Below are 26,202 nucleotides of genomic sequence, written 5' to 3'. Positions count from 1 at the left end.
CACAAAAAAAAGACATTACGGACAATCGTTTCCAGAAATGTTACGTTAACACTGGATTCAACACAGAAAGTAGGAATGTTACCTTGTACAAATATCTGATTGAAATACCACAAAGAATCCATCAACACATTCAAACCTGAGCCACACAGAGCAGTGTTCATCCTGTGAGGATACAAAACAGAGTATTTATGCTGTAAACAAGGTAACAGGTATGAAATACAGAGACATTACTGAACTGAATGTGACTCTCAGAGATATAAAATATCAAATACCTGCAAAAAACAAGAAATCAAAATGTAAATAACAACAAAGGCAATATTTCAAATTTTTAAAACTTTAATTGCCATATAAGACAAAAAGTTTGATTGGAAAAAAATACAAAAAAAAAGAACAAAACAAAAAAAAAACAGACTTTAGTGAAGGTTTGAGCAGATGATATGCCAAGTCCAACATTTGTATAATCCCTCGTCCACATATTTGTTTTGCATTCAGGCGGCTGAACCCAGATACTTCCAAACTGATAAAAGCTACCTGACAGATCTCAGTCAGGTAAAAAACAGTGATTAAAAACAAAACACAAAACAAAACAAAAACAATAAAAAAACAAAGGACAAAGGGAGGTGTGGTTTGAACATTTTCATTACTGAAGCACATTGGGGAAACTTGTGGCACGATCGATACGACTCTTTAAAGGTGTGGAGTCCACACGAGGGCAGCCGGGATGAAAACTCCACAGAGCAGTAATGGGGACGAGCCGAGCTGCAGTGGAGGCGCAGAGTGGGCTGGGATGAGGTGGGGAAGGGGTCCACGATAAACAGCAGACAGGGAGGGGTCTTCACAGACAGTTGGAAGGCATTAGGGTGTCGGACAAGGACTTGTCAGATGCAGCTGTTGCTGCGGCTGATTGATAGAGTTTGTATTCCTCCCTGATGGGAGGCTGGAGCTGCTCGCCAGGGCAGAGAGGGATTATGTCAATTTGAAAAGGGAAAAGAAATACAATCAACATGTAGAAAAAAACAACATTTGCCGAACACTGAAAGGAAACTAAATCCATCCCGTTTCTCTCCCTCGTGGCTGCACTGAGCCCAGCCAATCATCGCTGTGTTCCTTCTGTTTGATTTTCTTTGATTTAAAAGAATTCATACGTGTGGTGCGATATATAAAAATCTGAACGTAGCTCTACAAGGTTAATACAGAGCTATAAAATAGATCTTAAGTTGCACATTTATAAAAGCATTCAGACTTGTTTCCAACTCACGTCTCAGTAAAGTAAGCACTTAGTCACATGATTAGTAGTACTTGTGTATGGCTGCACAGGAAGGTACACAGCAATATGCTTGTTTGCATGTACATAATAATCCATGAGATACTCAGACTAAACTATTCAGATTAGATATGTAACTACCGTACATAACACAAGCCTTTGGACTAAGCACTCCAATCACACAACGACATTCGTTGTTAGCGGGTCAAAAGGAGAATCACACTGACAGCCATACAGTACTTCTCAGAGAAGACATCGACAGTGCCCACCCACACATCCTGTAAAGTCATTACTGGAGATGTTAAACATATCTACAGACAACCTGGGCTCACTTTGTGTGTGACATTGTGTGTGTTTGTGTGTGCGTAAGACTGAGAATGTGTGTGTTAGTGTCCGATATTGACTGAAGGAATGCCATATGTCCCACATGCCGCTGGTTTAATCCCAATGGCACAGACAGTAGTAAACAAGATTTCCATTTCTGGCAGAGTTTGGTGGTTTTCCTGGATAAACTGCTTTACATCGGCTGTTTTCATGGCAGCTCTCCTCGGTCAGGTTGTAGTGGCTGACTACTTGTGCACAATTCCTCCCAACTTGGACAAAATGAGAGCTCCGTGAAAGGTGGACAACATACAATACACTTCTCAGGGAGAGAGGCCAACTTCTTCTGCTCTGTTATCTTGTGTGTACATGTGTGTGTCTGTGCATATGTGTGTGTACGTGGGCACCAGCAGCACGTGGTGTTTTTCTTTCGTCATCAGCAGCTAATGTCTCCTAGCATTAGCAGTCTAGTCATCATATCCTTGCGGGCTCTGTGTCTTTGTCCTCCAACAGGCTAATGAACTGACCGAAGATCTCCTTCACGGCCTCCATGTTGTCGGTGGAGCCGCCCTCCAGGATCCAGCGCTTCCCTCTGGCCAGCGGCTCCAGCTCAAAGTATTTCTTAATCTGCGGACACATACAGAATGTGATCAGTCAAAACATTCAGGTTTTTAGATCCTCTTTTATCACATAATCATGGTGTTTAAAATATTTTAAACACCAACAGTTACATTTCAGAAATCCTGCAGGGCATCTTAACTCACGTACAAACACATCTGAAATATGTTGTCATTGTAGAACTCGACTGTTTTACACCATGTGTAATGAAAAGCAGGCAAACACAACACAGGGGGTTTAAATCAAACATCTCCACACATGTGAGAAAAGGAAGAATGCATTACTTTGTGCTTAAGTAGCTGGTTGGAATAATATTTGCCCTCCACTACCAGGCTTCAGTTGTTTTCCGACCAGTACATGGTCAGTTTGGATTATTTGAAAGGAAATTTGACTCGAGTGTATGAAAAACATTGGGTTTTACTATTAGATAGCTGTTTCCAGAGACCACAGAACATTGAAGAGAAAGAAGCAGGAGCCTTTTGTATTGTTTCTAACTGCAATTCAATTACATGCACTATGTGTTTTCTTCACATAGTCATGAACATTAAGCAGTACGCACCCAAAGTTTAGGGATAAACAAATAAATAAAATACAGTAAAATGTAATTTAGATAAATAAAACAGGCTCCTTCTCTGAGAAATGTGTAGCTTGTTGGTTTGGCTCTGCTCTTTGTAACAGTTAATATTAAATTCATATGCTGGCTTTCAGCAGCTCATGAAAGTGGGGGTGCGGTGAGGTTGGCGGTAGAACCAGAACCAGCTGTTAGGTGAAAAAAAACAAATCTCGGCAGAGGGAAACAATGACTTAGACCTCCACCAAGGGTACTGCAGGTTGTTAGGGATCCTGACATTTTCAAGACCAGTGTAATGGAAGCAATTTAGTCTGCCTGATGTGAACAAAGTCCAGCTCCATCTCCTTCTGTTTGTCCGATAGCCATCAAAAAAATTCACAGAGACAAATTTGACCTGTCAGCAGCTCTGAGAAGAAAATCTGAATACTACCAGACCAGTGTCATCGATGAAATCAAAGTACAACACAGACTTATCATTCAGTCTATTTCAAGCTCGGTGCTAGTTATTTCTTTGTATATGTCTAAGGAAAAAATCTATCACATGATTTAGTAAAAGAACGTTCAAGGTGATGGAAGTTATCTAAATCGAAAGGTTATGTTAAGTTTTAAAAAGATTGACAGTTCATCACAGAGGCAGCTGTTTTGAGTTTCTTGTCCTGTTTGATTTGATCTGATTTTAAACCCTGAGTTTGTTAAAAGAAGCAGACAGGTGAAGAGACTTTCATCAGTCTCTGCACAAATACCAAACCTGTGAATCCATTCTAACATGACATGCCTAAGAAAACAAATATCATAAGCTTGGTATTCACATAGCATCTCTATATAATTCTGCTTATGTAAATCAAATGTCGATGACTAAGCTCTTGTTTTAACACAGTGGATAATTGCAGCGTATGAAGAGGGGGAAAAAAAACTAAAAGCACTCTGTAAACGCCACCGGATCCACACAGGTGCCTGTCACACAGTCAAATGACTTTTCAACTTCAAGTGAAATTGCTTTTGTCTAGACCGTGCTGGGCTGTCTAGCTGTGCCATGGTGTGTGGCATGAAGAGGATGGGGAGGAGGAGGAGGGGAGGAGGGGGTATTCTTTGTGTCTGCTCAAATCCAGCCAGCCATGCCAGCGAGTGGGAGAGCGAGCGCTGTCTCTGCCCCTGAGCTGAGTCTCTGTCCGGGTGTAATGTGAGTTTAATGACAGATTAAGTCACCTCAGCCGCGTTTGGCTCAGAGGCCTGGCTAGAAAGCTGAGCGGACCCAAACAGTGTTAACAAATCTGTCTGGGTAACTCGAGCTGCCCTAGTCCAGGCTCTAGCCCCAGACCTGGACTGCAGACGTTGCGGCTGGCTGCCTGTCTGGCTGGCTGGCTCACTTGTCTGCCTGTAGCCATGGCCCTCTTCTGGAAGACTCTGGCCCCTGCACTGGCAGACAGTCAAGCGGGCAGCAGTGACCTCTGTGCAAGTGCAGACAGGCTCAAGCTTCTCTCACTTCCCCTCCTTCCCTCTCGGGCCAACAGAACACAACCAGGGGCACCTCACAGTGCGGCAAATGCCTTCAATCGTTTGTAACATCAGACAACTGATCTTACAAACCTGATACCAGATGAGTTATCAAGTTTTCAGTGCGGCATCACAGTTGTGCAGTCATGAAATACCAAAGAATCCTCCATTTATTTAATACCTGGTTGGTATGAACACTGTCTTAGAGGCCACATTTCATTGACAGGGCACATCCACCCCAGAGATTTTATACACACACAACAACAGGCGGCCAGGATACGACGCCAAAACACTGTCTCAGTGTTACAAGACCGAAAGAACCCCATGACCTGCAGTAACAGACGGGTGCATCCACACTGGCAGTCGACAGTGTGGCCCAAACCAGTTTCCCTGAGATTAAGTCCCTCTAAGCACACTTATGCTTGCTTAAGGAATTGCGTGAGGCAGTGGGAAGGGTAAGCCACACAAGACGTGGGTTGCCAGATGGCTTCTAGGATGACCAGTGGGTCACCCAGTCTAGCTTCTTCTAGGTCATACAGACCCGGGGCCTCGCCTTGTGCGCTGGAAAAAGCGGCTTATACATGCATAAGGGTGTCAAAAATCTATAATCACCTGTATGTGTGTAAACAGTATCCCCGCTGCTGTAACTCAGTCATGTCAGGAAAACCAGACCTCCTCAGTAACAAGCCGGAGGAGATGATGGTGACTTCTGAGTGGGGCTAGTTAAGCAGACTACAAAGTGCTATGACTTGCATGGGCTGGATTTTATATTCAATTTTTTCTTCAACATTTTATAAACATTCAGCATACTGACATACATTTGCAGAATGTTGGTTGACATCTCCTACATGCTCACTTTACAGAAGTCAAAGCACGACAATATACTGAAAGGTCAAACTTTAAAGCAAATCTTCCTTCCCAAACCTGTTTTATCAGCCTTTCATTGGAAATCTAGCATGTTGTACACTGATGGAACTTATACTTAGCCCCCGAAGCATGACAAGATGACACCCATGCTAACAATACCACATAGTTTAGCAGGCACTGCTGTAAATTAAGTGCATTAGTCGGCTAGTTTATTTATGATGTGATAAAATGTCAAAGTAAGGTTACCTTTAAAGTACGGCTGCTACAGTGATGGAAAATAATGACACCACTTTTGAATGACACATTTTACTTTAAGATGCCTTGTTAAGTAAAAAAAAAAAAGTGTTCACTGAATCAAAATATCACCAAAGTACTTCCAGTTTTCAGCTCCACCTAAAAGCTTAGCACAAAGGTGTAGCAAACAAGACTGATTCCAGTGGGAAACAACATCACAAAGGCTGGCATAGCATTGTCAGCACAGACCTGTGGATGTCCTGTGGTGGTCTCCTACCCCAGAGTTGGTCCTCATTGGTGGCAGTGTAGCATTTATTTGAACAATAAATCTTAAAGTCCAAATCATAAAGTAGATTTATTGCGTTCATTATATTCTCAAATGATGAATCAGGTTAGAGTTGCTTTACAGTTGATATGGACTCCAAAGCTGTTTTGAAATGCAAAATAATGGAATTTTAAACATGCAATCAAAATTGTTATTTATCGCGATTGACTTTTGAAATTCAGCTATAACTATTTTAAAAACATTTTTTGATAGCTCTATTACAAAGAACCAGAAAATTGCTCATGGACAGACATTTTACATGTAATCATGAAACATTTTGAGGAGACAATTTTTTTCTATAAATGATGGCTTGCAGTTGTTATTAACTACTTCGATTCAGAAACACGTTTGATGATAAAATGATCTGTGAAGGAACTATTCCAGTGTTCAAGTGTGCAACTCATTACATGACAGATTTAGAGTTGAGGGACAAGGTGGACAGAGGAGGAACATGTATAAATAGGAATTTCTAGGAATGTTTCTTAAATGGCTATTGAGAGTCAGAATCTAAGCTATTTGTGGGATAGAAACCAAAATAAACTTGGCAAGCAGAAGTGTATGCTTCCTCTGGAAAGAATTCATTCTTTCCAACATTTGTCCAAATTTCACATGTTGATTGAAAGAGACAATGCGGCGATTAGTGTTTGGAAAATCTTGAAGAAATGTCACAATATAAATGATAGGTTAAGTTTGACCCTATATGACCCAGTGCCTGCAGGGAGAGGCTGCACAGCTAGTCAGCTAAGCTTAAGCTCCAAAACTGGCAAGCTAACTTCATGCTTCTTAAGACAGTGGACTGGCATGCATGGCACGTGCACCCAGCTGCTCCCTGACCCGTCTGCCAGATTACAACATTCGATGGTCACTGTTGGTGCTATATCAAATCAAGAGGATATCCTGGTAGAATAAGAAGAGCTTTGGCAGCTGACTGCTGTCGGCCAGGTCCTGCTCTGGCTTCCTGACCAACTAAACACACCATGGAGGCAGACAGAGGCAAAGAAAGAGACTGGCTGGACAAGAGGGGAGGAGAGGAGAAAAATGCCCCAAGCCAAGTCTAGTCATGGAGGTGCATAATCTTGGCTGCTGAGAATATATGTGAGAAAAGCCCCAGACAAATTTATATCCCTCACAAATTTATATCCACTGTTCTGCAGTGGCGTTTGGTTAAAAAATAAAAGTGCAAGTCCAAACTAGAAAGCAGCTGGTATTGCACAGTACATCATTCTGCAGTGACTCTGACTGGGACTTGGAGGGTAGCCCATTTAGGTCCAGCACTGATTATCGAATAGAGTGGAAGCAGGAGAGGGTCCAGTATACCTTCTGGGCACTGGCAAGTTGCCCTTGAGAAAGGCACCAAATGCTGATTGTAGCGCCAAGTTTGAGGCGTCCCAATCACTCACGGAACCTCTCCAACAAATGCATACATATGTGTGTGTGTGTGTATGTGTGTGTGTTTGTGTATGTGTGTGTGTGTTCATTTTGAGTCCACATGTGAATAATATCAACAATGGTGTACAAAAGGTTTGATTTTTCCATAAAGGGATTAACAATGTAATATTTTTTCATACTTTCAGTAATGCCTCTCTTCCTGCATTAATTCCTTCTTTGTAGTCACGAACAAGAACCCGAAGATTACAAACAGCTTTCTATTAAAACAGTCCATGTAAAAATAATTTAAATGCTTAAGAGAAAGTGACTTCATGGTTACATAGGCTGAACAAAGCACCTTTGTTGAACAATGGTCCAGTACACATGCAGCTGAGAAACACCAGCCTGCAGACTAATATGACGCACTGTGGTTGTGTTTGAAACAGTGATTTATCAACTTCAGAATTGCAGTCATTTTTCATAGAGCGTTCACTGTGTTTCATCTTTACTTGGTATTTTTCCGATGGTCATTTTGGCAGTTTCCGTTGATTAGTTCAAATTAAATGCCTCTCTTAAGGGCGCATTGGCAGAGGGCCAAAACAACACAGTCCACTCAGTTAACAGCCATGTTAAGGATTATCTGATAGTACGACTTGCTGTGGTTCACTAGTCTTGGGCTTTTGTACAGGTATTTGGGAAATCTAAAGTCAGTTCAAACACTCTCACAGAAGTTAACAGGAAAGCCAGATGGTACAGACGCAGGTTTTTTGGCAAGACTCCTACAGCAGATCAGTATCGTAAAGAAAGTTAAATGACCTGCACTGTCAACTCTCAATTTCTCATCTAAAGCAAGTTTTTTTTGTCGAGTCTGGCTCTTCCAGTTGCCTCCGGTTCCCAAAGTCTGAGAAATATATTGAAAAGTAAATTCAATAATATCAAATAATACTAATAATCTCTTCCTGTTTAAGTAATTAGATCATAAAGGGAAGAACAGGAAACGTTCACTTGAGGAGTTTGCCTTTCAGCTATGTTTAGAAAAGCCGAAACCTAAATAGAAGCTGATAAAAAGACTCACCTAAACAGACGAGTTATCCTCCAAACACTGCTTTCCTGCAGGCAACTATCAAAACTTATCTGCAGAGCGAGGAGAACTTTACTCAATAAACTCAGTCAAGAACTGGTGAATTCAGCCTTGAGGTTTTCCTTTGGACAAACTTCAGCAGGGATCCTTTTTCAACAGAAATAACATCCGTTGTTCAAAAGCTACTTGGGAACATGTGTGCATGAAATGACTAATGGTAGAGGCGGCAGAAGGCGGCATATGTCTTCTTTTAATATAGATATATATGCATCAGACACTTATGAAGGACATTTCCTTTATTATTGGCTTAAGAAAACTGTCTTAGCAACTCAGGGGAAGATATGGCCTCCAATGCCCTTGTGCTGATATATACCGTGACCACACGTCTATCCTACTTTACCAACATGTGTCAAACCCTCACCACACGAGCGAGCTGTATAACTAGAGAAGGGAAGCATTAGGGGGTCTCTGAACCGGGGAAAGTGGCATACTCAAATATCCAAGACAATCAATTACACCATCCCTTGACATGTTGGCCCCTGTGAAAATATCAGTCACTTGGAAAGTGGCCCACACTGGCGACTGCATTGAAATGGGAGGGTAATGGGAGATCCACTTACCATATAATAGTTATGTCTTTGTTTGCTTTTCCGGCTCACCTAAAGAGCCTTAAAGACATGAGAAAGCCTGGAGGTCCCAAAGAGAGAACACACTTGGAAAGCCTGTGAAAAAACAAACATTGCACCACAAACTGTGGGAGGTGTCAAATGAGACAACCTACTGGCCTGCAAGTAAAACCTAAAGCCTGTTTAAGCCAGGCTGTAACACCTTGGGCAACGGACCCATGGTTTCAGGGATTACTGTCCCCAAGCTTTACCAAAGGTAGATAACAACCTGATCACCTGTTAAGTGAAAGTACTAGCTGTAGATGAGGCACATGACACAACAAACTTTGTTTCCAGACAGTGTGAGGTTCAAACTTTGGCAGGCCTTTACATTTTTGGAGAAGAGGAGAACAATCACCTCTGCATGGACCCCAATTTAACCCTATGGGGTTTTTAAACTTTTTAAACTAGAAATTGTAAACAGTCCAACAGCCACTTCTGATTTATACAAAACTATTCTTTCGCCAGGAGGTAGTAGTAGATGTGTTCACTGCTACCAATATCTTACGATATCTAAAATTTAACAAACAACAGTATACGGCACGTTCACTAAAGCTACAGAGGACAGGGCTGCTGTGCCGAAGCAACAAACTCTGGACTTTGAAATAAAGGATAAATATCCTGAAGAGAGCAAAAAGGTCAAAATGATCACAGAAGGTGGTTGAATTCATTGCTTTGGACGACCAGCTCATCTCCATGGTAGAGAGTGCAGGTTTTTGCCATCATTTAGGGCTTCAGGGTCCACAGTTTGTCCGGCTGTCTTGACACTGAATTTCAGACGACGCCTTACTAGAACTGTACTGCATAGTTCACGACAACATTCAAAGTGTTTTAAAACATGATGTGACTGCTGTTAGTTCTACAACAGACTTTACAGCACACATTTGAAAGAGGTTGTGTATGGCACTATTATGTTATCACAAACAAAAATAAAGCAGCCATAACTTAAAGTTCAAGCATCAGAAGAGACAAAAACAGAAGGATATGGACTTTCAGTTATGTCATTCTTTGCTGTGGAAATGATCCAGGCCGAGCCAGCACGTAAAAGCGTTAAAGCCACCCTGGAACCGGGCCATAGTTGTAGAACTTTTGGACCAGGGATTTCAACAGGCAACAAATTAAGACTTAAGTCCTTATGTCATGGTGCAAAAACTGAGCTGCCTTTAGATTTACTGTCCTGTTCCACTGAGGTGGGACCATGGGTCTTCCTGAGGCTCAGTGCAGTGCAGGTTCAAAGTGATTCACTCGCGGTGCACTTCTCTTCAAAGCCAACTGACCACTGCCAGATCAGAGCCATCCTCAGAGGTGCTGTAAATCCAAAGTAAGACTGCACAGGGAACATTCTTCCCAGCCCTTTCGGTTACACAGAGGTATTTATTTTTATTTTTCTAGCAGCAGATCCGATGACTTCCAAAAACACTGGCTGCTGTTACCTGGATAAATGACCCATGCCTCAAGTCTGGTCGTGGCAACAACAGATGCAGTGTGTGTTTGCAGAACAGTCAAACAATCTTAAACACAAGTGATTAGGGCTGGGTGATAATTTGATAATGTTTATCCACTTTCATATCGGTGTGATGACAAAGGTAAACCAGACAGCTATCTCTATTGGGGAAATTATAATTAAAACAAATCTAAGATCAGTCATGCAACTGGACTCTTAGATTTGGGCACATAAGAAAGGTAAACTTAGGTGACATCATGTTCCCAAATAGGATTATTAATTATTTGAGTTTCTGTTACATCATAACATCTTTGGTTCAGGTACATGAAAGAGATCAAGGACTGCAGGTCAGAAACCTGGTCATGTTACAGTCTAGAAGGATAAATAACATTTTCTATAGTTAGAGTGCAAGCTTGAGGCAAAGGGGAAAAAAACATCCGTCCCCTTGTGTAGGTTGGGAAGTAATTGGCAGGTTCAGTAGCTGGAACATGGCCCCTTCACCAGGGGTTGACCTGCAGGACACTGAGAAAGTCTGTGAGGGCAGAATATTTGGGCTGTGTGTGTAGTGGGGGAGCTGGGGTGCCCATGTTTGCCTTGCTTTATTACAGATTTACAGTAACTCAATTTATTAAAGGCCAAGAGCTCCCTGACAAGGAACATCTGGTCTGTGGGACTTGAACGGGTGAGCTGGCATCCTGCCCATGCTCCCTGCTGCAGGGGCCAATGCGCCAGCACCTTCCCTTGAGCCCGCCCTCCCACTCTCTGAGCTTCTTGTGAAAAGAGCCGCCTTGCTGTAGCAGCCCACACAGAGGGCCCTCAAAGCCCAGGAGGTCCGTTACAAGCCACCCCTCCTCCTGCAAGACCCCCCTATTGGGACCCTCCACCCCTTTCACTTTGGGGCCCCCCTTTCACGCTCCAGTCCTGACAGTTTACCGGCTTTAAAGCTGCAGCAGGCCCCCGCTTCAGCACACAGCACGCGGCATTACAATCAAAGTGCTCTCCTTCTGCTAAAGATTTAAACCATGCGTCAAGTTGGAGTCTGCACACACACACGCGCACGCGGATGCACAGGCGCACACGCGCACACACGCACACACACACACACACACTCATATGCCACCGGGACATCATATTTGAAATAAAGGATCCTGCTTTTTCTCATTCTGTCTTGGCATACATTTTTCTGCTTGTAATCAAGACCACATCTTCAAAATGTTGTTGAATATTTGGGATTATGTACATGTTTGTGTGTGTGCTCTGTAAATTACTCACAGGAGTTTCTGACAGTCGATGACAACAAAAAATTGGGAAAAGGGCAATTCAGAATACAAAACAAACTCTCAACCAAGGAAAAACCCAATGAAACCAAGGATGCTCTGTGTATAACATACACTCAGCGACACCTTTTCAAGCTGTGTCACATCGGTATCTGTCTTTCATTTCTCCTGAAAATCACTGCATTGAACCAACTCTTTTAACTTCATCCATGGTGTGTCCGTGTATTTCCAGTTACCGTGCTCCCTGAACTCAGCACATTAAGTTAAATGCGATGTTCTTCAGGACATACAGTAAGTTTGTTTTAATGCACTATTAGTTTCCTTTGTTTAAGAAAGAAATCTGTCTGGTTTTAATCAATATCATAATATCATGAAGGGAGAAATTTCAGAGAAAATACTGTGAAACAACCTTTGCAAATGCAGCCCCAGCTTCAGCATCGTCAAATATTTCCACACCACAAGTGTGGATTAAAGCTGTGCTCCTTTCTCAGTCAATTGTGCATAAATTAAACACCACTAAGATGTCTAACAGGTGAAGAACAACAAAGACTGAAAGAAAAGTAATGCCCAGCCCCTGAATAGCCTGGATTAAACTTTTCCAGGAATCCCACATTTGTAAAACATTGTTGAGCCATCAAGGAAACTTTTAGAAAAAATCATTAGTCATTTGGGGTTTTGTCAAAAGGGTAAGTTTCAATGGATGAAAAACTCCATGGAGGAGAACCGCAAGAGATTCCCAGCGTTTGATCCCTGTGAGTCAGCAATGGAACCTGGGGGTCAAATCACATGCTGAATAGGCTTTTCGGAAGTCTTGTCCTAGCTAGTGGCGGCCAGTCGTCCGACCCCGCTTGACCAGCAGACAAAGGAAGGGCACTGACCACAATTGGGATGAGGGGGGTTCTTTTCTCCTCCAATGGAGAGCCCAGTCCTGAATAGGGTCTGGCTGGCTGAATTGCGTTCCACACTGATTTTGAGAGTGAGGACCCAATGGGGTCAGGGTTCAGCAGCATTTGACGTGGGCTGTGGGAAAAGAGGAGCACGGTGCCCGCACAACCTGCCGACTGCCCTCTCACCCACGGTGCCCCTTAACCTCCCAAAGGGACGGACCACCGGCCCAGGGATGACAGGATGAGAAAGGCTGTATGGGTGGGAAAAGGAAAGAAAGCAGAGATGAAGGTGGGCGGAGGGCTGGATATACAAAGATGTAAGAGAGATAAACCATCAAAGAAACTCAAAGTTTCTAAGTAGCTTCACATATTGTGCTTCAAGGGTCTAGCGCACATTCTCTGGAGGGTAATCAATATGTACTGCTTCAGTGCTTTCCCAGCCCTCGCCTTCCAAGGTGGGATGGATGACACACTGAGTAGGTGACTGTAAGATCTCTCCCGACACTGAGGGTCTGCAGTCCACGTATGTATAATCACTCACACATTACACATACCAGCAGAGGGTATGGAAATGTATACTCCAGTACACCTAAAAGTGGCTCACAATTTATATAAGAGTCAGATATATTTACCAGCAAAAACATCTGGACACAGCTCTCTTTAGTGCTGTCTGACATGAGGCCACCTAGTAAGACTACATAGTAATATAACAATGTTCCTCTGCCAGATAAGCTGCCCCCCCTCCACACTGTGACTCTTTCCTGTTTTCAATATAATGATTGCTGACGACAGTCGCTCACACCTTCTGCCCCACCGTCAGTACAACACACAACCGTTCTGTTACGTCACTGTGTTTCACCAACTGTGAGAACATATGATAACCACACAGGAGACGGTCACTTTGCTCCACATGCAAAATGCAAAGGTGTCATTCACTCTCAGCACAGTGAAACTCCTGCTTGTTAACAAACAGAGAGCGTTTCACAAAGATCACAGGGAAACTCATTATGTGAGCTTCAACAATCTCCGTGTTTTAACTTCACATCAGCAGGACACACTGCTGATACCAGTGGTGTCACCTGCATTGCCTTAAGGTTATAGAAATGAACAAGGACCCAGAGACTAACAGGCTGGAGCGGCTTTCAAACATGTCAGTATAAAGTTACACTATTTAGGGATTAAATCACACAATCAAGAGCAATGACAAGATAGAGTGTAACACAATAAGCACAACATTCTGTGTTGGAAAATTAAGCTGTCAATGCTTCGTTTTTGAGACGGTAGAGTCGTCTTACTGCACATGGCAGAGTCACTGACAGGCTGGAGACACCTCTTAAAAAAACTTTGATGCGCTGCTTCACACGGGATGTCACTTCAGGGCGCTGCACACTAGTGCACCTCATCAACTGACTGAAGAGAACAGACAACACGCTTTTAAACTACACAGTAGGTTGTGTAAATTGTTGAATAAAATATCAGAGATAAATCTTTTGTTTAGTGTGATTTGTACATTAAGCATGGATCGGTATTAAGCATGAGTGTTTTAAATTTGTGCCAGCAGATTCCCACTGTACATTTTCCACTAAATGGTTTGTTTGTGCACCGTGAAAAAACAAGTACCATAATTATGAAGAGCATGCGTTTAGTAAATAACTAGGTTGCTACTGGCATCCTGATCAGGAAGTTAAAAATGACTCGTAAAACTGAACATCAAAAGAGTAGCAGGCAGGAGAGTGGGAAGTGCACTCTGGCACTGGCATTAGTATTTTATCTGGAGAGAGTGCAGCCTCATTTAAACAGCTAACACCTTGTAAAGAGTAAAGGGAAAAAAGAAGCTCAAGTGATTTATCCTGGTTGCATGTAAACAGTAGCACACTCCCATACCTCTTACATTCATGTAAGAGGTATGGGAGTGTGCTGGGTATATAAAATCCTTTTATGATTTTAGAAGAGGAGCTGACCACAAACAGAAATGGACGGTCACATCCATCAACATATCAAGTCGAGCTTTCAGCGCATTGTTACCAGTTAGTCAATATGTTTATATAATCTGTCTATAGAGCAGCTTTGCACTTGGTTACAAATGAGGGACAGAGCTCAGCAAGGTCACCTGCTCCTCATCCGTTTTTCCACTGTAGCCAGCGACTCACAAGTCAGGGGCTGGGGAGGGGAGTGGGGGGTGGGGAGGGTTGGTTGCTGTCCGGCTTCAGTCTAGACGGCTCAATACGCAGTTGACTTTTTAAACCCGCTTGTCTGGAAAAAGAGCAGACGTGAGGTAAGAGGGGGTGAGCTGCAGCAGAGAGGTGGTGCTGCATTTTGACTGGGCTGGGCTCGCTGAGCAGAGAGAGAGAAAGAGAGAGAGAGAGGATGGGAGAAAAAAAAGGAGGGAGAGAAAAGAGAGAGCAGAGAGGGAGGAGAGTGAGGGGCAGGGAGAGAGAGAGAGAGAGAGAGAGAGAGACGCTATCGAAGAGAGAGCTATCCGAGTTGCTGGCTGTGGCTCCATTGTCAAGGTCAGTGAGCCACGGAGTAAAAAGTCACGCCACCTGACCCCCTCCCTCTCCGCCTGTCTGCTTTCCTGGTGTTCATCCCCTGTCCTCCCCCTCAGTACCTCCGTCAGCCTCATCTGCACACTCAGCATACACGGAGAGTGCAAAGACATTCAGAGCTGTAATGTCAGTACACCAGAGGTCTTGAATAATGTCTTTATCAGTGTTGTTTGATAAAGAGATTACGATATTTAAGAGGATAAAGCAGCTGCATTTGATGTTGTAAAACTATGACAGTACTTTGTCGGTCTTTCTGCTGACGCTGTGTCTACCTTAAACTCTGCACTAGAAATATTTATGCAGCAGCTGGACCTTTAAAGTGTAGAGCACATTCTTCTTCATTTGGCATCCTACAGAAAGGTTTTAATGGGAAATTAGCAGAATTCGAAAAAGAACGTCTGTTTGAAATGCTGACTGCACTCAATTTGCAGTTTTCATTAGTCCCAATCTTTGGCTGTCTAGCTGATAAAAATTATTTGACACTGCACAATGATCTCATCTTTACAAGACTGGCAATGAGCCCTTTTGGAAGTCCTCTTAATTATTATTCTGCAGAGAGAAGAAGAAGAAAGATTATTTTGGCACACTTCTACTTTTGCAACATTACTTAACTCTCTAAAGGGAAAAGCAAACTGCTGAAGGACACCGACATCTGCTGAATGATTTGACAGGGCTGCAGCAAACTGTTACTGATTGTCTGGTTGCTTTCAGTGCTTACTACTGATGATTAAATCTGGATGGACAGACTAAGAGAGGTTACAGCTCACAGCCTGCCCTCATGATGATTAAGCATGGACAGGAGCTATGAGGTATGTATGAAAACAAAGGGTAAGCCAACGCAACAGTGACATGCTGTGCAGTGTTAAGCAAAGCATCACTTCTGTCGTGAGCATTACGCTAAAAAATTAAAAACAAGCAAAGAAAGGACAGAACACATCCCGTCATGACTCCTGCTGATTAAGACAATCAATCACCAGACTTCAAACATTAGATAACACACTGTAGCATCCCTCACTCGTCATGACCGGATCGAAACTTTCTCTTTCAAAGGGCCGTGCTGGCGTCATATCACAGGCAGCTGTCAGAGTTGTGTGAAAACAACAATTCTAGTGAGAGACTGACATAAATTGTTTTTATGGGGTGGGGATGTTCTCATTGCTCACACCGTGTTGTTCTGGTTTCTCCTCCCTCTTCTAATACAGCAAAAGTTCACTGGACATGACTAAATTATAGAAAATGATTAAGATGTTATTCATTATCATTACTATGACTCATCCCACATTGTACTACAGTTTATTTTATGCAGATACTTTTAGACCTTTAGCGATGTTGTTCCTGATGCAGTTTCTCTGCCCTGACTCTTTTATCTCATTTTATTTGCCAACACAAAGACAATCTTAACCTCACTGAAAATACACAGAAAAATGAAGTCAGAATTTAAATCTTATTGCACCTGAGTCAACTTTCCATAAATCCAAAATAAATGAGGGTAAAATATGAAGCAATTATCATCAACTCCAAAAATGCTTCCAAATATGAATGAATGGAAATGAAATATAACTCTTTTTTTTGTGAGCGATGTTCCACTCTCATCTTGTTAATTTTTCTGGATGAGCTGGCAATAATAAGACATTTTCACTCAGTAATGACGCAAGTGCAAGGTACTGCAAGAGTGATCTTAACAAGTTAGCTGGAGCCATTTGGTAGCAGTGTTGCTCACACTGTGTAGTTTCCTTCTCAAGAGTCATTGATTGGCCCTTACCTGTGCCTCATCTTCCTCACAGCCAATCAGAAGCCTCTGGGGAATTTAGAGCCACCAGCGTCACAGTCCACAATGACACAAACACCATGTGCCAGACGTTTGACGAAAGTTTCAGACACCGGGCGCCACATGAGTCAGTGAGCACAGCCACCCCCCAGTGTGTGCCAAGACCTGCAAGTTCACCATGTGCAAAATGTGACAGAGGACAGTGGTTGACGAGCCACTTCCGGCTCCAACTATAGTTGATCAAAGTTAGTGTTTCAGGGTCTGAAATGTCCAATGACTGCAATGGATCATAAAAGAAAGACTGATAAAGGGGGGGAAATAATATACAAAGCAGCTTCGAAACAACTCCATTTTGAGCTTGAGGAACAAGTCTTTTTGGATTTAACATTCAATGTTCTCTAGGTTATCTAGGTGTTATCTGCTAAACAGTTTGGGGTCTCCTTTGTTGTATTTTTTGTTTCATGATGCGCCACATGTTTTCAATGGGTGACAAGCAGGGGCTGCAGGCAGGCCAGCTTAGCACCCAGACTGTTTCACTACGGAGGCATGCTGTTGCAATATGTGCAGGTTGCAGTTTGCCATTGTCTTGCAGAATGGTCTTTGCAGTTTTAACCTGCAATTAGGGATGCAGTTACAAACTGTGTTCACAGACAATGGTTTTAATCCTCCTGTTATGTTACGGGTCAAAATGGCCCTTTTTAAAGTCCATTTTAGGAAATATATGCCTTCCAAAGTAGCTTAATACAGCATAAAAATCTGGGCAGCATGTGCAGGGGGTGTCTCGTGTTAATTTATCAAAATCATTCCATAAAAATAAAAAAGTAAAAAAAAATAAAGAAAAATCTGTCATTTAAAACTATTGTATGTATATTCAGGTCTTTCCAATATACGGTACATTAATATGAGTATAATATGAGTTTTCATGAAACCGAGCAAGTTATCCTCATTGAACCATGATCAGTGAGAATTAATGAACACCATTGCACTAAATATTGATTTAAATGGTTAGTAATGGAGTCAAAAATGAGATTAAAAAAATGTGTATTGGGATTTTTTTTTTATTTCTCACACTTTGGATAATTGAATATGCCCCAGGTAAAATTGACCCAGGAACATTATTGCTGTTACCGAGAAACGAACATAACAGGAGGGTTAAGGATATGATTTTGAGCCCATGCAGTGATTTCCACTACAGAGCCATGTTTATTTTTAGTACAGTGCTGCCTTAGGAGACCAAAAAGATCATGGCCATCCAGGATTGTTTTTTAGCTTTGTCTCTTTTGTATAGAGATTTTCCCCCAGGTGTGTTTTTTTAACACAACTTTTCCAGGGTTTTGTTTACTCTGCTGTTTTTTTTGTATTTGCATTGCTGGCACCACATTTAAAATGTTCAGATAATTTTGACAAAACAATAAGATTTTTCAGTTTCAAGTTTGCTATGTTGCCTGTGCAGTATCTTCATTTATATATGATTTGAAAACCATCAAAATCTATGGTATCAACATTTCTCAAAGCGCCCAACATTTCTTTGGAATTAGGGTTGTAAATATGTCTTATATGCTATGATAAAAATGATTTATGATAACGATAAAACCAGCTTCCAGGCTTTAGTACAAATCTGTTGTTTTCTTGTCAGTGAGCCGGTCTGCTTAATCTCTCAAGAGTCTAAAAGATGTTAAGACATTCCTACAATTGCATGGCAATCAAAGCATGACGTACATTTCTATCGACTATTACTGTATGAGACTCAACATGAATCATCTTGAAAGCCTCAATATTAACAAATTGCCTGTTTTGATCATACCTGTCAGATCTCATGCCAACACTTATTAGGAACCTTTTCACATTCGGATCACATTAATGCACTTATGTTGAAGGTGTCAAGAGGACATGCAAGACTCAGCATGTGCTACGCTCTGTAAGTCGTGCAGTGCAGGACCTGTAGTAACACATTACTTACATGGTAGCATAAATATTTAAGTGATACATGCTGCAGGAGCTTATGAAGTCATTAATGGCTAAGAACAAGTAGTCTGTTGGTAGTAGCATTTAAGTTGCTGACTGGTCATCTACCATCTGTAGAGGGTGAGTAATATCATTTGGCTTCAACAGAGATGAGTCATATTTTCAAGAAAAAGTCACAGTGGATTCTGTTTTACTTTATCCATTACTACAGTACCGTACCACCTCCTTCACCACCACTACAGTATGTCTGTGTGGTCTTGCAGCCATAACCTCCATTGCACAGGCTGAGATAGAGTTATTTGTTGTATATTGATCATAAACTGTATAAAATATGGACGTAGTATCCGTGACGTCACCCATCTGTTCCTGAGCGCTGTTTTGAAGCCAATCGGCGGAACTCAACAAGGCAAAGTGTGACGTAAAGTGGAGGAGTTTGAGCCTCCTAGCCAACAGCTATGTGTTCCCGACCGGGAGTCAAGTCAGTCATGTCATCTTAATATCTTCTGAACCGGCGCTTTAGAAAAAGTGGAGGTTGCCGTTTGATACTGATTCTTTTATAAGCAGCTAAGTGATGTAAGCCTCAACAGAGTGTTGTATGACGACTCTATGACATCCTATTATGCAAAATCCATTTGGGGAAATTTAAAAGGCTGGGAAGAAAAAGACTCAGCACAAAAGTAATCATTTCGAATGTCCTTGCAGTTGCAGGATTTCTTTTTAATCCAAGTATAAATTTGTCTTAATGGTAATTGTACTTATTTTCAGTATCATAGTATGTACAATTAGGTATTAACTGACTTATTTTCAATCAGAGAACAAAGTGATAAATACCCAATTTCCAATAATCCTTCTCAATTTCCTTTCAGGGATTTATAAAGTCCTCTCTATATACCAAGCGGCAACCTCATTCATCGAGAATCCGCTTGAGGCTGGCTGCAGAAACACTGGAAACCACATACACAACAATTCAAAAAAGAAGATCTTTGCAGCATTAACAAGTACGTTTACAGCCTGGTTCAAAAATGGCTTGGCTCTACGTAGCTCATTTATTTATCGGCACACACTGTACAGGGGGTGAATTTTTTTCTAACGCGACGGTTCAGAAGATATTAAGATTACAAGTTTTTGCCCAAATAAGGACATGACTGACTAGACTCGGGAACACATAGCTGTTGGCTAGGACCAAGGGAGAGGTTCCGATGGCTGGTGGTGAGGCTTTCAGCAGTGTGACTGCCCCCTGGTGGCTGGCTGCAGTATAGGTCAAAAAATCTGTGTCCCCCATTCATTTGAATGGGGGAGCAGTCAAACTTTAAAAAATAAATACACGTCGTACGAATGTTTCTCACATCCGTTTGCTGTGGTGATATGTAGTTAGTATTTGAGTGTTTTGTGTTCAAGGCCTCTTTTTCCTGAAAAGTTTCTTTTTCGTTAGTTATTAGAGTTTATGTCACACTCTGCCTGGTCCAGTTCCGCATTTCCAATATGGCTGCCGCCGTTGATTGGCCTCAAAACAGCGCTCAGGAATAGATGGGTGACGTCACGGATACTATGTCCATATTTTATACAGTCTATGATCTATACCTAAACTATATGTTAATGGAAAATCACAGAGCTGTGTGTTTAAAAACGTGATCTTTTCGCTGGCACACAAGCTGCACATATGCACACCCATGTCCGTGTTTTCTCTGCGGGTAGGTCAGAGGGGGGCATATGGCATGTGCGAGTTACCACACTCACAGACAGGCAGGCAGAGAGAGACCGGCACAGCGGGAGATCAAGTTAAACAAATCAGTTTGAATAAAATATATGATAATCATAATTGAAGCTTGAAACCAGTGATAAGCAGACCTCTGCGTGATAGCAGCAAGCCAGTTAACGGTGTTTTTCTATTAATAGATTGTTGAGTCAAACCCATGTCTAAACTAAAAGAGCTGATTATTCTATCACTTCATTGAGATCTCTGCAAGGAAAATAAACTGTCACTGGCTGTCAGTGCTACACAGGGAAGCTCAAAATCATTATCATCAATCCCCGGGATCTAAGAAAACTGTTTAAACAACGTCCTGAATTTGTACTAAACAAAGGAAAACTGGGAAGGTGTTGGAGATAGATTGAATTTAGGCTGTAAAAGTATGTTGTTTCTCTATGGAGCGCTTTCATTTTATAAAGTGTACACAGTTATTGATCGACTCTTGTCGGATCAATCAGGCAGTCATGAAAGTTGAGAAAGAGCTCTTCTCTGGAGTTGTAGGAAAATTACATCTGAGTGATTAAGTGACGCCTTCACTGTGGGGAGCAAATGAGAACATTTTGGATGACAGTCAAATGAAAATAAAATAATCAATCAAATATAAATACAATTAAAGTAGATAAGGCATAGTTTGCTGAGTGAGCATTGTTGTGGTAGCTGGATCCATTCCAAAATGTGGCAATGGCTTGTCAAGCTGCACAGAGAGCTCTTCATTTGGCTGCTTTTATAATGCTTTCATCTTCCTTTACTGAGATCCTCTAGGTCTGTCTGTTCAGTTCAGCAGGACTTCAAGGTGTCACCTGCATCTCTACAAACAACTTTAAAGATGTACATGTCAACGAATGAGATGCTTCGCTGTGGTGGGAAAAAATAGACTGCATTACTACACAACACAATGTAATAAACAAAGGTTTAAAATATATATATAACCATTTCAAAACACAAACAAAAAGACTACAACACCTAAATGTGCTGTTGCATCATTTATAATCTGCCATTACAATCATTAATACCAGTGTATCATAATAATCTATCAATCTAAGAGGCCATTTAAAATGAGGAGGGATTTTGTATGCACTGTTTTATTTTGTGGTACTTTAATTTCATTAAAAGATCTAACTATTTCTGCCACTGGTGTTTTGGTGGTAAAGTGACTCCACTGGAGGTGTGAATACAGTTTGGTGTGCATGTCAAGTAAACAATAACAGCCCTCAGCACCCATGCATCACTTCAAAAGGCATCAATTACAAGAGATTATTACACATAAATGTTTCCGTTTGACATGTCATTGTCCGGATGTATACAGTTTTCAGCTGTAATTGTGAGAGGTGGAATGCCATCCTCTCCATTGTCAATGACAGCCAGTGTATTTCCACAGGTGAGAACCGGTTCTATCTTTCCACAGGCTAGGATTACCAAAGAAAGAGGAAACAATATCATAAATTTTGTATAGCGGAAAGCCCCTGTAGCACAACAGACACTAAAGAAGTAATCTAAATAGGGCAGGAAGGAGGGTAAAAGCGTTTAATGTCTTTCTCCGAATACTCTCTGAATAAGAGCAAAGAGCAGGGATCCTGTTTGACTGTCTGCATCCTTAGAAAGCAGAACTGCATGCCTTAATCTGGAACCTATGACACAGCTGCTTCTCAAAAAACCCAGAATCATTTGATTCACTTCCAGTCAATGGCGAAATCTAATCAACAGAAGCAGAGTGTTAAAGTAAGTCAGCACGGAGCACCAGCCATGCTGCAGGGTGCACGCATTAGGCAGACATCGTGCAAGCTTACCCACGCAGGGTCCTTCTCCTCATATGATGACAAGGACCTTTAACATTTTACCATCTTAGTCGGCTTAGTCATGTCCCTGGACATTTTGTGCATTTCCTGCTAACACTGGTTAACCCTGAGGGCTGGCGACGTGAGATGTCAAGACTCCTATAATATGCCATGAGCAAAGAGACTGCATGCAGGGATAGAGATTTAAAGACCTCATTAACTGCTTTTAAAATTTGGTGTTCAATAAAAGTAATCTATTTTTGTTACAGAACATAAAAAGTTCACACTTATATATGCCTACTTCCAAAATTGCCTTGACTCTGCCAACAAACACCAAAAACCAGCCATACTGTCAGCCCACAGCTCCTTCATGGTATAATACAACATGGCACAATGGGGGAGATGCTTTCAATCTGTGCTCACATAACCACAACGATAAAAACAACATGAATAGGTGCTTTTCCAAAGCTGGTACATGTTGGTGGTACAGAGACAATTATGTGCTTTGCCCACAGTTTAAGAAGCAAATTTGACGATCGCAACCACCCACTTTGGGACTGGAAATAATAATGTCGTGTGGGGGATACGAGACAGATTTTCCTTCATTTTTGCACTTAGTAACAGGACAAAATGCACACTGGGCATGAAAAACATGTGCTACCAAAAACAAACTCATCATTAGGATTTGGATTCTGGTGTTCATTAAAGTAGCTTAGTAATACTTTGATACTTTTGGGGTGATTATTCAAAATATCAAGGTGAAGTATTTAATGTGTTGAAACAGTCATTTCACGGTAACATCTGCACATTACTACTTAACCCTCCTGTTATATTGCGGGTCAAATTGACCTATTTTAAGTTTAAAAATCTAAAAAAAAACTATTGTTAAAAGTATTATTTCGCTTTGAAACTTCTTCTGCTTGGTTTAATTAGCGTAAACAACATATACAATGAAAATGGCTCATTTCACACATTTGCAATATGCACATTTGCACTACAGAAAAAAAAAATCTAAATGTAAGATAAAGAAAAATCTGTCATGTTAAACTATTGTATTATTATTTAGGGCTTTCCAGTGTACATTAAATGTACACTGGAATTTTGACATGAATTTGATTGAAAAACGGGTGAGTTATCCTCATTGAGCCATGATCTGTGAGGATTGAAGAACACCAATGCACTAAATATTGATTTAAATGGTCAGTAATGGAGTTAAAAATTAGATTTGATAAAATATTGGGATTTTTTGGGTTCTGACACTTTTGGATAATTGAATATGCCCTGGGTCAAATTGACCCAGGACCATTATTGCTGTTCCTTTGAAACAAACATAACAGGAGGGTTAAACAAATAAGTGCAGTGCAGTACCATGTAAAGTTTTTCCAATTAATGGTATGCAAGTACACAGGCTTAGAGTATGTTACTCAATTTCTTTAAAAAACATCATCAGTTTGTGATCAGCAAATTAGCACTCGATTGTAAAAAAACAGAATGACAGGAAACTACTCTATTTTCACGGCGTTGTGTGATGGCTGTAGTAACTTCGAGAAAAGATCTTGACTTGTTAAAATGTCATGCTTTCAGGTCAGACTTCAGCTATTTCAATTTCAAACTAACATCAGAGGAACAGATCATAACCTTTGGTGTGCATGGCTAAACAAATTGAACAAACACCATGTCAAAACGTGGTTACAATAGACTTTTCCGCAGCCCTTTTAGTCTGCAGTGAGGAGTCCTTTGCATAAAAGAGTGGAACTGAGGTTCAGGTGTAGGCCCCCAGGCTCGACTAATCCTGCTTGAAGTGCCCATCCCATTAGACCATGTAATCAGGAATGTGCTGCAAAGCAGGTGTGTTAATAATGCTTATTAAACAAACGGCGTTTACTGCTGTCTGCTTTGGATACCTGATGTTGGTGATGTCATGACAGACATGAGATGGGAGGGAGAGAGGAGGAGATAAAGTTAGTGAGGAGTATTTTCACAGACTGGCGAGTCCAGACAGAGAGGCAGAGCGAAAAATAGCTCTAGGGGCAAACAAGGTAACCTTTTTCAAAAGACGCTTCAGGGGGTGTCTGCCAAGTCCCACACAATGCTGTCTGCAGTCAATGTCTGTGTTGCAGTTGTATTGCACTGCAGAACAAAACGTCCTAAAACGTCTGGGTGCATCTCCTTGCTGCAGATCAAATCTACTGAAGCAGTCGAAAGCTGCTCAGCTGAATGCCAAAAATGCATCTAAGCCTGATGTGTCACTTAATATGTTGCTAGCATTAGCATTTTTGCCTAAAGATTGTGACCTTGTTAAGACCCCTACATCTGCAATTACCTTTGATTCCACGCTGGCCTTACAATGAACCCAGCCTGGGCTTTACTTCTTCATCCGACTTAACTCACTTCTTATAAAATCGTCTTTCTATTTATACCATTAACTGTGAAATACACAACAACTAAATATCAGTGGACCATCCCTCACAGAGCAAAGGGATTATACTACTTGTGCACACAATGATTATAAGACATTAAAGGTGCAAAGCATTACTTTTCTACTTAATAGTGCATTATAACAGTAATTACACTCATGTGTAATAGTTAGGCAGAACTAAACTCATTTTGGACAATGACCTACGATGCCATTATCAATCATTTAGCTGCATTGTGGCATCACATTCACCTTATAGTTGTCACTGAAGGGAGGTTTTTAAAGTAGGTCATGGATTCTTTTACTCTTTCATTGAGGATAATCACTCTCAAATTGTAGTCCACCTCTGCTACTTAACTTTTTATCATTACTACCATGTCTCTTCTTTATGCTGTGCAGTATTTAGAGCTGGTTAAATCACCTGTAATGATACACTTCAAGGGCAGATCAATGAAACCTGAATCAGTGTCTCTATAGTGTCATAATGCACATACAGAGGTATGCCTACTCCCTTGTGGTGCCCTGGATTAAGCTGGCCCATGAACATGTTGCATTGAGGTCATTAACATGTCTTGTATTCATGACATCATCACCACAGAATAAGCAATGGTCAAACCCAGTAAGAGGATATAATCAGACGTCCTACATGGTAACTGCGGGTAAGAATAAGCTCCAGGCGATAACGCTGCCTGATTTACTTGAAAGATGATCATGGGCAACTCCATCATTCAGGGGAGGCCCCCTCTTATTTGGGGGAAGTGGGGGTGGTGGTGGTGGCTAATGTTGTATGACAAGTCTGGACACTCCCATGCCAGCCGGGACATCCCCATCAAGGGGCCACTTGGTTCTAAAAGTGGAGAGAGATGGAGCATGGAAGATCAAATGGCAGGTTGTTTACAAGGTGTTTGCACAATAACATAGATGAGAAGTCAAGGGACAAGAGAGCAGGTGATGCTTCGTTTGACACCAATAGGAGGGAAGCAGGATCCCCATTCATAGATTCATTTTAATACATTTCATTGGTGACATTGTATTGATACAAAGGACGTTTAACAAGTCACCAAAGTTAAGAAAGTTTTGTGGTTGATAAACTTCCAAAGTCATCTTTATGAATGAATCCTTGATCACTACATGAACTGAAGGAGCTAAAGGTCACACATTGCTGCAGATGAGATGTTGGTCCAAAAAACTAAAGAAAAAAAGAAAAAAAAAGCAGCTCAGAATTGACTGAGGTGAATGATGTGTGGAAACAGGAGCGGTGGATTTAAGTGCTACAAAGTGACTGGCCGTGCCCTTTCTTTGTCTCTGAAGGCCAGAGTGCATCCTCTATGAGTCCCCTGACGTGCTCAGGCCTCATTCAGAGGTAATGTACCAGACAGAGCAGATTACTCCCCTTTCTTCATTCTCTCCACTCAGGCGAGGAAGCTCTCTCTGACCATACCTTATCACCTTTCATCACTTTCCCTGTTGTCATGTTTGTCAAGCAGACGGGGACTCTGAAGATGATCATCAGGATATCTAGAATTCAGACAATTTGAATATTGAAATGGTGTTGTAACCAAAAGA

At 41.5% G+C, this 26,202-nt stretch overlaps 1 protein-coding gene across 3 annotated transcripts in view; it reads right to left on the bottom strand.

Annotated features, from left to right (window-relative positions):
* Positions 1-323: 323 nt before the first annotated feature.
* Positions 324-26,202, bottom strand: part of LOC117818829 (ADP-ribosylation factor-like protein 15) — a 108,132-nt gene continuing 82,253 nt past the window's right edge. For 2 of the 3 annotated variants that reach the window (XM_034691927.1, XM_034691925.1), the window contains exon 5: positions 622-2,212. In XM_034691927.1, the coding sequence (XP_034547818.1) occupies positions 2,060-2,212 (153 nt within the window). In that variant the 3' untranslated portion in view covers positions 622-2,059. Of the gene's footprint in view, positions 2,213-26,202 lie in introns of all 3 variants that reach the window. The other variant, XM_034691926.1, reaches the window with a different exon arrangement.

The sequence above is a fragment of the Notolabrus celidotus genome, chromosome 9, assembly GCF_009762535.1.
Source record: "Notolabrus celidotus isolate fNotCel1 chromosome 9, fNotCel1.pri, whole genome shotgun sequence".
In the NCBI taxonomy this organism is placed as follows: Eukaryota; Metazoa; Chordata; class Actinopteri; order Labriformes; family Labridae; genus Notolabrus; species Notolabrus celidotus.
This window is presented reverse-complemented; position numbering and strand designations above follow the sequence as displayed.